Source organism: Loxodonta africana, chromosome 12, assembly GCF_030014295.1.
Source record: "Loxodonta africana isolate mLoxAfr1 chromosome 12, mLoxAfr1.hap2, whole genome shotgun sequence".
NCBI classification, from domain to species: Eukaryota; Metazoa; Chordata; class Mammalia; order Proboscidea; family Elephantidae; genus Loxodonta; species Loxodonta africana.
In genome coordinates this window covers 55739223-55752538 of record NC_087353.1, presented here as the reverse complement: position 1 = coordinate 55752538, position 13316 = coordinate 55739223, and the positions used below count along the sequence as shown (strand labels likewise).

Sequence of the window (13316 nt, the reverse complement as noted above, 5' to 3'; positions counted from 1 at the left end):
GCCCTGCAGGGTCCGGTCCCACAAGGGGGTTCACAGCATTTTGGGGGATCACGGTGCCCCTTGGAGAGGGTAGACAGCGCGGGGGGATCACAGAGTCCTCTCGGGATGACGACCGCCCAGGAGAGCCTCAAAGCAGCTTTTGGGGTGGTCACCCTGTATCTGATGCAGGGTGTCGCTCCGTCTGTTCTCAACATCCCTCCCGGCACAGGCGTCAGGCATAAAGGGAGGCACCGGAAGGGGACGGCGCGGGGGTGGGGGCCGCAGATGAGGGACGCACGCGACAGGAGCAAAGACTCCTCGGCAGGCGGATGCGCTGGGTGATCGTGTGCGGTGATGGGGAGCCGCGACCCACCCAGACCGCGGGCTCAGGCCGCTCCGCAGCGCCCCCGCCGCTCGCGTCGCTGCAGCCTCCTCAGGCGCCGCGTCCACGCGTCCCTCCAGGGCACCACGAGGCTCCCGCGAGCAGCGCTGAGCCCCGGCCCCCGGCCCCCCATGCCCCCGGCTGCAGCCCCGAGTCCGCCCCCCAGCAGTAAGTAGCGGCGGCCGGGTAGTAGGCGCGGGCAGCCGCAGGCAGCGTCCCGCGCCGGCACCCACAGCGCGCTGCTCCCGCGCCGCGCGCGCTCGTCGCCGCTCCGGAACACTGCGAGTACAGCCACCGGGAAGCGCGTCCACGCGCCGTGCACCTCGCCGCGCGCGCCCACCGCCACCTGAACCGCTGCGGGGAGGGCGAGACGGGCGGGGTCAGGCGGGGGATGAGGCCACGCGGTGGAGCCCTGGACGCCCACAGGGAGTGGGGCACAGAGAGGACATCCACCGGAGGATGCTACGGGGTAGGGGGCAGGACCTGCGAGGGTCAGAATATGCAAAAGAAACTGGGGAGGCAAGAGGTGGGCAGGTGGCCCTGGGTGGCCTACCGTAATCCTTTCGGCAGAATTTCTTCAGGCTGATGCGGTAGCTCCCTGGGGTGGGTTTGCAGTGGGCATCACAGTCTGAGGGAGGGCGAGAGGCTGGCATGGCTCCCCACTGCTCCCCACCTGCACCCTCTCCTCCATTCCTTGAACCCATGCCCTGCCCCCACAGCCCCCAGTCTGGGCCCCTGGTCTGTGTCCACTCACCCTGGGGCTCCACAGGGCTGCCCTCTTCAGTGGGCCAGGGAACAGCGGTCTCTGGGGAGAAGGTGTGAGAAGGCCTGCGATGGGGTGGGGTGGTGGTGGTGCAGGGCACAGGGGAGGTGGCAGCAGAAGGGCTGTGGGTGGTCTCAGCTGGGGAGGCTGGGCAGGGTCACTCACTGATGCAGGGTGCCACGGGAGAGCGGCTCTGCTGGAAGCCTGGGGCACAGCGGTTGCAGGTGAGGCCTGTGACACCATCCTTGCAGGGACACTGGCCTGTAGTCTGGTTGCAGGTTTTGCCAGCAGCCCCAACTGGGTGACAGTCACAGGCTGAGAGCAGAGGTGGGAGGAAGGGCCTGGTCAGTCCTGGGCTTGGCAGAGGCCCCTGGGGGGACGGGGAGCGAGAGGGCCAGGGAAGCCGGGGGCTCACCCCTACAGGCGTGGCGGTCACTCAGGGCACGGCCTGGGTCTCGATAGAAGCCCTCCCTGCAGTAGTGGCAGTGGCGGCCTGCCGTGTTGTGCCGGCAGTTAAGGCAGACACCCCCACTGCGACGGCCAGACAAGCGATACAGCTCCATGTTGAAGCGGCAGCGGCGGGTGTGGCCATTACAGGAGCAGGCTGCAGGGAAGGATGGCATCAGGGGCAGGCCACCCAGGTCCCAGCTCCCCAGGCCACCCTTCAGGGCCTCACCAAGGCAGGCGTGGGCTTCCCTGGTTGTGGCCCGCTGCCACGGCCTGTCACAGTAGAAGGGCTTGCAGCGGCTGCAGTCAGGGCCCTCTGTCCCATGCTGGCAGTCACAGACCAGGTGGCTTTGGGCATCCAACAGGCACCTCGAGGCATGCCCATTACACTTGCAGCGCCCGCCCACCTGGAGCTCGGTGGCCGAGTAGGTGTAAGGGACCACAGCCTTGGAGTCCCTGGTGTCCTCCAGCATGGTGGGCCTGGTGAGTACCACACGGATGTCTGTGGCAGTTACCCAGTCCTGGAGCACGGGGCTGCTGTCCAGATCCAGGCCTGGAGGGCTGCCATCCTGCACACTGAAGGCCAGGAGGCCACCACCATCTTGTTGGGCCTGGGGTGCCGGGAAGCACAAGGCCTCAGGCCCTGGTCCTGACGGGCCAGTGGCAGGGATGGGCAGGCGACCATAGTCTAAGCCACAGAGAGAGGAGAAGAAGCCCAGAGGGGCCCAGCTGCGGCCATGGTCCTGTGACTTGAGCAGGGCCACGGAGGCTGGGGGCTGAGAACAGAAGCGCAGGCTCACGAAGACCAGCTCGAAAGCCTTGCCCAGGGGCACTGTGAGTGTCACATTCAGAGGCACCCCCACCAGCGAATCTGAGCGCCAGCACAGGGGCCCCGCCGTGCCTCCCGCCGCCGTCAGGAGGGTGGCGGGGTGTGCCCGCCGAGGGTCCGAGGCGTCGCAGGCCCGTGTGGCCGGCCGCCCGCACGTGCTGGACGCCAGTACCTCACGGCCCAGGGCGGCATTCACCAGGCCCGGCACACAGCCGCGGGGTGCGCCGACCTCGTCATGGCAGGGGTCGGCGGCTGCCGGCTGCCCGGCGCTCAAGGCAGAGAACGTGCCCGCGGTCAGCAGCAGCCCCCACGGCCAGCTGAGCATGGCTGGAGCCTCTAGGGTCAGCCGGCGGCCGGGGCGGGCTCACCCTCGGGGAGAGGTTCTGCCAGCCGCCCGCAGTACCGGCCCAGAGGTGGGAGCAATCGCCGGCACGCCCCGGGCCGCTCAGCAGCAGGCCGTTGGCGCGTCCTCCCGCTGGGCCTGCACCGATGACAGGCGTCGCCCGCTCCCGGCGCCTCCGCCCGCGAGGCCCCACCCGCTCGCCGCCCGCCGCTCTCACCCACCACCGAGGGCCCGGCGGAGCAGTTCTCGGGCCTCCCGGGAAGGGCCGAGGCGGGCAGGGCCTGGGCGCCAGGCCACCGCCTCCTCGGGCTGCAGCGAGGGCTGGCGCGCAGTGCCAGGAGGGTAGGGGGCGCAGTAGGCTGGAGCCAGGTCCCAGCCGGGGGCGGGGCCGTGGGGCAGGGACGGAGGAGGAGGGAAGGGGGCCTCGTGGCGGAGCCAGAATCAGAAGCAGATTCAGACATAAGCTGGGCCAGCGGGGAGGGGGCTGGGCGGGGCGGGGGAGCCAGGAATGTGCGGGCGGAGCGGGGTGGAGGGGTGGCTGGTGGGGGACCACCCAGCAGGGTCCCGGGCCTGGAGCCAGGCCTTGGCTACTCCTGGGGCCGTGCCACGTGCTGGGCAGGGGTCTGGGCCGCCTGCTACCTCAGACCCAAGGAGCAGCCACCGAAGGGAGGTCTTGACTGCCCCCCCCCACCCCGCAGGGCACACTCAGGGCAGGGGAACTAAACAGGGCTTCAGGGCAGTCGGTATCCCCCAGCTAGAGCCGACACTAGCAGAAAGAAGCCAGGGCTGGAGTCAGACCTGATTTTGGATCCAAGCTGGCTTATTTATCAGTGGGTGGCCTGTGTTCCTCAGCCTGCCTGTGCCTCAGTTTCTTCAACTGTCAGATGTGTTATTCAACATGCTTTGTGGAGCTGTTGGGAGGATTTGATAAGACAGAGTTGGCATCGGACCTAGCCAGGTGCCCATATGACCATACAGTCAGGAAAGACTTTACCTGGGCTGGCCTGAGATCACCTGAGGGGTCAGGTCAGACTTATCCCAAAGCGTCCCTGGGTCTCAAGTGTGTAGCTCTATCACATGATGGGGCCAGCGGCAGGGCTGGCAGGGAGGAAGTGGAGGTCCAGTGTATGGGGAGGGGAGAGTACGGACCGTTAGGTGGTAGGGCCCCAGGGGTTCAGGGCTTTAGTGAGCCACTGAGGACCTCCATGGAGGTGTAAGGAGTAAGGGCTTGATCTACAGGTGTAGGAAAAGGTCTTACCACAAATGGCTCAGTGTCAGAACCTTTGAGCTGGGTCCACATCCCAGCATCTTTGGGCAGGGAAACTGAGGCAGAAGCCCAGTTGGGCAGCCTGGGCACTAGCTGGAAACAGTGGCTGCAGCTGGCAGGGATTAGGGTGCCCAGTACCCAGCCAAGAGGGGGCAAGGATGGCTGTTGGCACAGAGACCTCTTCTTCATCACCTTTAGGTGCTTCATGGAGGGGGCCAAGCAACCCAAGGAAGGCTGGGGAGGGCCCCACACCGAGGGGCTGGGAAGGGGTCCCAGCCTGGGGCAGCCCAAGGCCACACTGGAGTGCCCACAGTCTCAGATGGGTGGTTGATCACAGGCTGGGACCTGTGGCTGGTGGACACCAGGGTCTTCTAACAAGAACATGGATGTGTCTATGAGCAGGTGGAGCTGCTGCCTTGGACGTGGGGGGACCTTTAAGAACCAATGAGATGGAAGAGAGGCAGAAGCATTGTGCTGCTCAGGAGAGGGTGGAGGGCTCCCAAAGTGGGGAGGAGGACACTGGAGGCTCCCAGAGGACTGGAAGGAGAAAAGGAGGGCCTGGCCTTGGAGGAAGAGGGGCAGAAGGGCAGGAGGGAGGATGCAGCACTGGCTTTGGCTCCTGGAGCTTGACCCCCTCTGGACAGGCCCCTCCCTGGCCTGACAGCCACTGGTGCAGGGTGCAGGTAGAGGGGCTAATGGGCTGATGGAACACTGCAGAGAGAGCCCCGAGGACAGAAGGGCTGCTGGCCTCTCCCTCCCTTCATGTTGTGCCATGGCTGGAAGACTCAGACCTCCCTCTGTCCCCACAGGACAAGTATCACAGAGCCTTGTCCTTCAACTTCCTAATAAAGAGAATTCACCTCTTAAACATGTGTGAGGCTGAGCACCTGCAGGACCCATGATCTGCTCTGGATGGGTGGCGTTCAGAACCAGCACTTCCAGCCACTGTCTTCACAGCCCCTCTGGCCTGGAGCCCCACCTGGGATGGGAGGAGCCCTGGGTGGAGAGGGAAGGATGCAATAGTTTGGGGGACTTTAGAAACAGGGAGGTGACCAACTGGCCACAGTGGTCAGGTGAGAGCAGGCTGGGCCATGTCTAGCCTCTGGGGAGACCCTGGCTGTCTCTGGACCTTGGGACTCTGGTCAGGCTGGGGGAAAGAGCAGAGGGAGGCCACATCTCCCCTTTGTCAGTAGAGCTGGCTTTGTATCCAGCCAACTTCCCTGGGACTTGGGATTGGGGTCTGCAGAACATCTGGTGACCTCTGGCTGGAGGAAGCAAGTGCCTGAACCCAGCCATGCTGCCTATGCACCTGGGTCCAGCTCCTTCGGCCTCCTCCCCAGGCCCCCAAATTGGCCACATCTTCAGGTGTGATGGGGCCAGGATGGGCTTCCCTATACCCCCCAGGCGCTGCGTGCCACCTGTCCCAGCCCCTAGGGGGGCTCTCACACTTCCCACTACCAGCAGGCCCAGTACTTTCCAGGCACCTTCAGACACAAAGAGGTTCCACTTCCCCTACCCCGTCCTGGAACACCTCAGGCCGCTGCAGATCTCCCCTTCCACTCAGAGTGAGCTGCTGGCTTGGGGGCACCCTGGGCCTCCAGGGGGACTGGAAGGGGCCTGACCTACTCTGGCCTCAGGGAGCTGAGCCTTTCCCTTGAGAGGGAGACTGATTCAAGCTCCATCCAGCCAGGGTCCACTGTTTCCCAGCCCTTCAAGTCACCACTTGCTCATGTGTTGCACAACCATTTACTGAGCGCCTGTTATCTTCCAGGGGCGCAAATCCAGCAGGGAAGCGAAAGCCCGCAGCCTGAGGGGCCCGGCAGTTGCACCTCGGACGGTGGCTGTGGCCGGGCTAAGTCCACGTCACCAAGCCCTGCCCGCCAGCCCGGGCCTCTTCTGCAAGGATCCCGCCCGCCCCGCGCTGAGGTGGTGCAGGCTCGGCGCGCCTAAAGGAACGCCAAGGAGCAGCTGGGGGCAAAGGGCGAGAGGGGCGAGCAGGGAACGCGGCCCGTAGCCTGCGACGCCGGGGCAACGGAAGGCTTAGGAAAGAGGCGGATTGCAGAGGGAGGCTTCCGCCACCAGCGCCCGCCCAGCGGTGCGGCCCGGGAGGGGGTGTCGCCTGGCCGTGACCTCCCCGGAGAGGGGCTCGGCGCGCCTGCCTCCCGTCGCGCCTCGCGCACCGCCCTCCTCCCGCGCCGCCGGGCGCACCAGCACAGGAAGACCGTGACCAGGAGCCCGAGGCCCGCGCTGAGCGCCGCCAGCGACGCGCCCTGGGCCAGGTCCAGGCGGGGTCCGCGCAGCGAGAAGGTGATGGCCGTGGCTGCGGCGCCAGCCAGCAGGGCCACGGCGCCGAACGGCAGGACGCAGCGCGGCCACGAGCCCACCGGTGGCCAAGAGCAGCGCACGCAGGGCCGGGGGGGACGTGAGGGGCGCGGGGCCCGGCAGGGCTGGCGCGGCGGGCAGGGGATCCAGCGCGTTCATGCCGCTGACACAGGGGCCACGCTCGTGGGTGGATGGGTGGGAGTGGGCGCCGGCGCACTCCGCGCTCCCTTTTCCGCCTGCCATATCAGAATGGATTGGCAGGGGACGCGGTGACGCCACTGGGGACTCCGGCAATCAGGGTGGGAGGGAACTAATCCGGAGAGGGTCTTCCTTTCCTGCTCTGTGCGCCTTGTGTTGGGACCTACTCAGAGACCCGCCAGTGCCACCTCCTTGCCCAAGAAGGCCCACCCACGCCCACAAGCAGCCCCCAGAACACAACTGGTGCCCAGCCTGGCCTAGGTGGGCACGAGGATTTTGAACCGTTTACATCTTAAGATACCCTGGTGATTTTTACAAATAATAAATTTTGAGAACTACTGCTCTGCTAGTGTATAGTAGCCCTCGTGGCATAGTGGTTAAAGTAATTGACTGCTAAGTGTAAGGTCGGCGTTTCAAAACCACCAGTGGCTCAGAGGGAGCAAGATGTGGTAGTCTGCTTCTGCAGAGCTTTACAGTCTGGGAAACCCTATGGGGTTACTGAGGACTTGAAGGCAGTGGGTTGGGCTCTACTCATGGTTCTCAGGAATGTTCCCTAACCAGCAGCAGCATTAGCATTGCCTGGGAATTTGTTAGGAATGCAAAATTTCAGCAGGGAATGAACCAATTCAAAGCCCTGGTGGGCACTGAGGCGACCACTGTTGGGTGCTCATCTGGGCCTGGCAGGGACAGAGATGGACAGCTCCCTGCCCTGGTAGACAAAGATAGCCAACAAGCTCAAAGGATCAGTGAGAGAATTCAGGGTGGATACCGCCTTGTGGGAGTGGACATGGCAAGGGGAGGGGGAACAGTAGCCGGGTTGTGGTGGGATCAACCCTGGGGATCAAGGGGTCCTCCAAGAGTTAAACTGTCAATTTCACAGAAAGGACAAACCCTGCCCTAAGGAGCATCCTGCTTTGAAGGTGTGGCAGGTGGGTGGGGTGCCTCCAAACCCCCAGACCAGGTGGCAATGCAGTGGCTAGGAGGGGTGTGGGTGGCTGATCCCTGCCCCAGGTGGTGGTGCCAACCAGCCTGGTCTCCCCAGGGTTCCCATCCTGGGAGGGACCTAACTATAGAAAATACAGCCTGTGACAATTAACGTTAAATTGCTGAATCTCTCAGAGCTGGTGATGGAAACTGCTCATCAGCACTCCTTGAGCAGTGCCCAGGGCACACGCCCTCCCTGCCATGCCTTAGTTATGCCTCCACGCCCTGGGCAGGGGACGGAGCTGTCCCAGTTCCTGGGAAGGGATCAACTGCCACTACAGCCCTGCTTTTCCATTTCCTACTCTGGCCTGTCACTTGGTCCCTAGCAGTCCTCAACCCAGTCCACGTGAGTGTTTCAGGCCTGCTGGATTGTGGAGTCCTTTCCAAGTAGGGCCTCCTGGTTGGGGGACTGGGGAGTCACTCCACGGTTGCTCCACCACCACCTCGTGCACCCCTATACCTGCAGCCCTTCACCTGGCTGTGGAAGACCTGCCTTCTACCATGCTGCCTGCCAGCTGGGTCCCTCTGAGCAGCGACCAGTGCTGTTCCCATGGCAGTGTCCTCCACAACCCAGTGTGTTCTTGATCCAAAGTCAGTGTCCCCAGCTTGAGGTGTACTGGGCACATAGTAGGTAGTCTATAAAGATGTCTTAGGAGAGCGTTAACGGCACCCACCCCCAAGTGCTCAGCAGGCCCAGCTGCCTTAGAGGCATGGCTCCACCCCAGGAGGTAATAACCACAACCCCCCAGTTTGACAGTGGGGACAACCCTGGAGGATTGAGGCTCAGCGTCTTCAGGAATCTTGCTGAAAGCCCCACAGCAGGCAACAGCCACCACTGTCTATGACCATGGAGGCTGCAGACTTGACCCTGATGTGTTTCTGCTTCCCCGGGGAAGCAGTGCTGCCTTCAGTGGGATGGGGGTGGAGGAACTTCAGGGGTGGCAGTGGGTGGGCCGGAGAGGCGGGATGGCTTTTGCTGAGTGAAGGCTTAAGGGCCTTCCCCTGCTGGAGGCTCAATGTAGGGACTCCACACCTGCCTGTGTTGGGAGAAGTTCTGGGCATGGGGAGCTGGGTGGCTGTGGGCAGTGACAGCCAATTCTCAGTGTCTCCCTCACCTGGGCTAAAGGAGGGCTTCTAGTGTGTTCAGGTGAATGTCAGATGGTGATTCCATGGTGCAGCCTGCCCTGAGTGGAACCCCCCCACCCCGTCCCTTGTACAGAAGGGATGTGTAATTCTTGAAAGATAAAAAGACAAAGAAGCAAAAAATAGAAAACTTCCAAGTCCCACCTTGATAGTTTTTAAATATGCTTTTCAAAGGAGTTTAATGTCACATGGTGGCTTTCAAGTCTACAGCGAGAGAAAGCAGAAGTAGCTGAGATAGGCTCTGCACGGCCTCCAGTCCCCCCCGCTCCCAGGAAGGCAGAGTGGGGCACGGACCTGCAGGTGTCATTGTGCTAAGGCTCTAGAGTCCTATGGAAGGGCCTGGATGTGGGACATGTGGCCGCCCCGCCCCCTGGAACCTTCCTTTCACAGGGAGGCCCTGGGCAGCTAGGGCACGGCTCAGTCTGCAGGTTCGTCCTGCAGGACCGTGGGGAAGTGCTGGCCTCCATTGCAGAGCAGGCTGTGCACAGCCCGGCACACGGCCACACAGCAAGGCCTCTGGGTCCTCACCAGAGGGAGGAGCTCATCCATCAGGACCTGGGTGGGTAGGGGCCAAGGGCTCAGGAGGGCGTGTCTCAGAGCCGCCACAGGTGGGCCCAGGAGGTGGGGAAACCCCAGGCACCCTGCTCCAGCCCCTCTCCCTTCCAGGACATCAAGGCCCCATGCTTCCCTGCCCCTTGGCCCAGCATCGCCTCTGGCAGCTGCCATAACGCTGGGCGGCCACTCCCTGGCCTATGCACAGACCTAGGCTCAACCAGAGGCTCACATACCCTCCGCTGGGTCCCTATGTGTGGAGCTCCTGAGGATGAGCCCCCACTTTATCCTTCCCTCTGAAAATACCTTTTCCAGGTGGAGCTGTTGGTCCAGCATGGCCACTCGCAGCCTGAGGGCTGCCAGGGTTTGCAGCTCCTGGGTGCTGGAGTAGAGAAGAGGCTGGGGGCTCCAGGCTGCATCAGCACCTCCTTCACAGAGACATGAGGCCCTAGCGGGCATCCCTGAGGGGCACAGCTCCAGGTGATGTTTAGCAACCACTGTGAGGATAGGGCATGTGGCCTCCATGCCCAAAGCTCAGCCTCTCTCGTGGGCCAGTGCCTGTTCCCCAGTTATCCCTCCTCACCCTCGTGCATAGATGAGCATGGGTGTGCCTTGGGTGTACAGGGATGGGCGTGCCGTGTGTATATGGGGACAGCTGGATGTAGGAGGGAGGCTACACTCCATCCATAGCCTTCTCCTCGATACCAGGTTTCTGTCACCAGGCATGTGTGTGATGTTTTTGGAGAATGATTTTGTTTCTGACAAACGATGTATATCCGCTCTTAAAACTTCAAGCAATTAAGGAAAAAAAGACAAAGGAGATTTAAAAACCCCTAATTTCCAAAAAGGAGCCCTAGTGGTGCAGTGGTTAAGTGCTCAGCTACTAACCAAAAGGTCAACAATTTGAACCCACTAGCCGCTCCTTGGGAGAAAGATGAGGCAGTCTGCTCCCGTAAAGATTACAGCCTGGGAAACCCAGTGGGGCAGATCTGTTCTGTCTTATAGAGTCGCTATGAGTCAAGATCAACTCAATGGCTGTGGATTTTTGGTTTGGGATGTCCAGAAATAATCACTTTTTGCAGTAGCGGGTGAGCCATCTACCAGCACATGTACTCACAAGCTACTTTTTCTATAAACGGATGGATAAGCAAAACTCCGAGTGATAGGGTTCTGATGTCTGGGCTGGGACGGGGGGTGCAGAGCTATTTCCAGGAGGTGAGGCCTGTCGCCTGGCCCCACACGCATCTCCTGGTGAGGGCCCAGTGGGCATGGGTGGCCTTGAGGAAGGGCGAGCCCACCTCTGGGCCGATCATCCTTCCTGACAGCCTTGGACAACTGGCTAAAGTCCCAGAGATGCCCTGCAGCCCAGTCCATACTCTGGCCAGGTGGGGTGAGGCCTCACCTTTGCGAAGCTCCTGCAGCCAGTGAAGACACTGCCCCACTGTGGCCTGCAGCCCCTCTAGGAGGAGCAGACAGCGGTATTCCTGCACGCAGTCGGTGGGGGCTACGTCAGAGTAAGAGAAGGTAGGATTTAGTTGAGGCCCTTCTTGTACCCCCTTCCCACCCAAGACCCACACCAGGACCTGCAGACCTGCCGCCAGCTCAGTCCCCATGCGCAGTCTCAGCCGTAAGCAGGCCTTCCGTAGGCGCCCCACCTCTGCCTCCACCACGGCCGCACTGAGCCCCACGCCAGGCCAGCCTGACTAAGAAGCGGTCAGGGAAAGTTTCCTGTGGTCAGGCCCCACCCTGCCCACCAAGGACAGTGGCCCAAGCAGCACTGCCCAGAGCTTCCCTGGTCATCCCATGCTGGCTCTTCCCTGGCAGTTCCTTCAGCCTGCCACCAGTCCCCAAGCTCCCACAGGCCTGACAGGATACAGCTGCCTGCATTTTCAGCAGGAATCGGGTTCTGGCCGTGGCATTCGCAGAGTCACTGGCCTGTGTAGAGTCGATCTGGGCCCATAGACTGGGACACACGAGCACCCAGGAATCAGGAGAGGGATGCCAATTATTCCAGCCAGCTGGGCAAGGCCAGGCAGGGCCACAGCTGGGATGTCTAGCTCTCCTGAATGCCAGGAAGGACCCCCAGAGGCCTTGGGGAATGAGGGGACACTGACCAGGAAACAAGGACAAAGGTGACCGCCTCTGGGAAATGCTAACAGATATTACAGGATGAAGGGGAGGGGCTGTCCTTCCCTCGGAGACAGGTGGGGGCGGTAGACTAGTAACTACGATGCTCAGTTTGCCAGGCATAGTACAAACATGGGAAGGGGCTGCCTGGTTCACTCTTCTCAATGCCTTGACAAAGCTGGTACAATGTCTCCTTCACCAGGAGGGTATGCTGGGACTCAGGGAAACCTCCCCTGATGACCTCCTCCCTGCCCACCCAGCCACCACACCCCTCTCACTGAGCATTTTGGGACGCTGCCTTCCAGAAGGCCATGGGCAGTCGCAGCAGGGTCCTGTTGGGAAACCAGTGCTCAGCGTGGCCTGCAGGCTCCAATCCCTGCTCAGAACCCCTTTAGGGATAAGCCTCTCCTCCTCTTACCCCCCCATACTGAGACATGCCCCCAGGGGCAGGGCTCCCAGAGTGGCCCAGGAGGCCAGTCCAGCCCAGGTCTGTCCAACAGGGAGAGGAGGCACCACGAGCACAGCCAGCCTTCTGAGCCTATTTGTAGCCTGAGGACTGGGCATGAGGGGACAGGCCCTGGAGAGCCAGCTGCTAAAATCTGCCAGCTTCAGGATGTGAGGATCAAGGGGTGGTACCTCAGGGCTCCGAGTGACCACACCCAGCTCAGTGCCCTGCCCCTCCCTCACCCCAAAACTCAGACTCCTAGCCAGCGTGTGCCAGTGGAGAGAACAGGTTCTACAGTACAGGTGAGGGAAGCATTACCCCTTCTCCTTGAGTGTGAAAGCTTCTGGAACCAGAGGAGTCACTGATGGGGTCACCTGTTGGTCCCCAAGGCTGGGCCTGGTGGCTCGGGCTCCTCTCCCCAGAGAGGTCCTCTCCCTAGTGGACAGAAGCCTGTGCTCCGGGAGGCTCCTGGCCGGCACCTTGGGTTGGCGGATGCCCCTGGGGGATCTTGTCTCTGATGTTCCGTTGCCAGCCTGACCTGGGGCCTGGGGTGGGACTGAGGTTGTGGTGGCAGGAGGGGTGGCCACTGTCCGGGGTTTCAGGCTGGGGGCCTTGTCTCCCTCTCCAACCTTAGAGATGCCTTTTCGCACCCGTACAGCCTTCTCCAGCGCCTGGGTCAATAGCTCCAGCTCCGTGAGGTCTTGAAGGCTGGGTGCACATGCTGTGAAAGGCAAGCATCATGCCAGAGTCTCTCCTGGTGGATGTGCCACTTCCTGGCACCTACCTGCAAGCCAGTGACAGTCCAGGCCTGGGGGGCTGAGGTTTACCTGGAGATGGGTCCTCTTCATTCGGTTCTGGCCCTGGAGTTGGCTCTGGAGCTGCGGGTCTGGTTGGTTCCCTGAGGAGACACAGGCAGACATGGCAAGGCCAGGGGTCAGGGCTGAGGTCGAATAGTCCCCACGGGGGCCTCCATCCCTCCGCGACCGTGGTGGTTAAGCGGATGCTGGCAGCAGCAGCTTGGAAATGGGTCAGCGCAGGGACCCCGAACGGACTCTGAGAAACCGAGAGGGGCCCACCCGGCACCCTGGGTCCGCCTACCAGGCCCTCAGCAGTCGCCGGCAGACTCGCAGGCTCTGGTCTAGCTGCCTCTGCTGCTCGCCGCAGGCATCCAGCGCGGCCCGCAGCTCGGCCACCAGCCTGGGAGGCACGCACCGGCGGCTCAGCACCGCGGCCCGGCCCCGACCCCGCGCCTGCCCGCACACCCTCCCAGCACGCAGGGCTCACCGGAGCGAGCAGTCGGCAGGCAGCATGGAGGTGACGGCCGTGGTGGCGGCTGTCCCCCGCGGGTTGCCGCCAAAGGGAAGCTCCGCCCCTTCCGTGTGAGAAGACGGTCTCTTTCCGGCCGGGTTATCCAATCCTGAGCCGAGATCTCAGAGCCCGCCCGGCTCCTTTATGCTCCGCCAAGCCCGACTGCGCCCTGGCCCCCCCATCACGCACCGGAAGAGGCCCCGCCCCGCCATTCCCGACCACGCCCC

General features: G+C 62.6%; 2 protein-coding genes across 2 annotated transcripts; both read right to left on the bottom strand.

The window, feature by feature from the left end:
* Positions 1-365: 365 nt before the first annotated feature.
* NTN3 (netrin 3) lies at positions 366-2725 on the bottom strand. Its single transcript, XM_003417668.2, has 6 exons — positions 1801-2725; positions 1540-1728; positions 1290-1439; positions 1116-1166; positions 915-989; positions 366-715 (listed from the first exon to the last, which is right to left on the bottom strand). Exons 1-6 carry the CDS (start codon positions 2723-2725, stop codon positions 366-368), a joined length of 1740 nt encoding a protein of 579 aa, XP_003417716.2.
* Positions 2726-8806: 6081 nt separating this feature from the next.
* Positions 8807-13209, bottom strand: TEDC2 (tubulin epsilon and delta complex 2). Its single transcript, XM_064294784.1, has 10 exons — positions 13066-13209; positions 12880-12978; positions 12609-12679; positions 12100-12502; positions 11615-11668; positions 11085-11529; positions 10801-10912; positions 10612-10713; positions 9516-9706; positions 8807-9212 (listed from the first exon to the last, which is right to left on the bottom strand). Exons 1-10 carry the CDS (start codon positions 13089-13091, stop codon positions 9075-9077), a joined length of 1641 nt encoding a protein of 546 aa, XP_064150854.1. The 5' UTR covers positions 13092-13209; the 3' UTR covers positions 8807-9074.
* Positions 13210-13316: the final 107 nt, after the last annotated feature.

Excerpts from the sequence above, each read along its gene's own strand:
- NTN3 (XM_003417668.2), bottom strand. The coding sequence starts at position 2,725 with ATGCTCAGCTGGCCGTGGGGGCTGCTGCTGACCGCGGGCACGTTCTCT. Across the intron at positions 1,729-1,800 it reads GGAAGCCCACGCCTGCCTTG|CCTGCTCCTGTAATGGCCAC; the intron begins GTGAGGCCCTGA and ends CCTTCCCTGCAG. Across the intron at positions 1,440-1,539 it reads TGACCGCCACGCCTGTAGGG|CCTGTGACTGTCACCCAGTT; the intron begins GTGAGCCCCCGG and ends CTCTGCTCTCAG.
- TEDC2 (XM_064294784.1), bottom strand. The coding sequence starts at position 13,091 with ATGCTGCCTGCCGACTGCTCGCTCCG. Across the intron at positions 12,979-13,065 it reads CCTGCCGACTGCTCGCTCCG|GCTGGTGGCCGAGCTGCGGG; the intron begins GTGAGCCCTGCG and ends CGTGCCTCCCAG. Across the intron at positions 12,680-12,879 it reads CGGCGACTGCTGAGGGCCTG|GGAACCAACCAGACCCGCAG; the intron begins GTAGGCGGACCC and ends GTGTCTCCTCAG.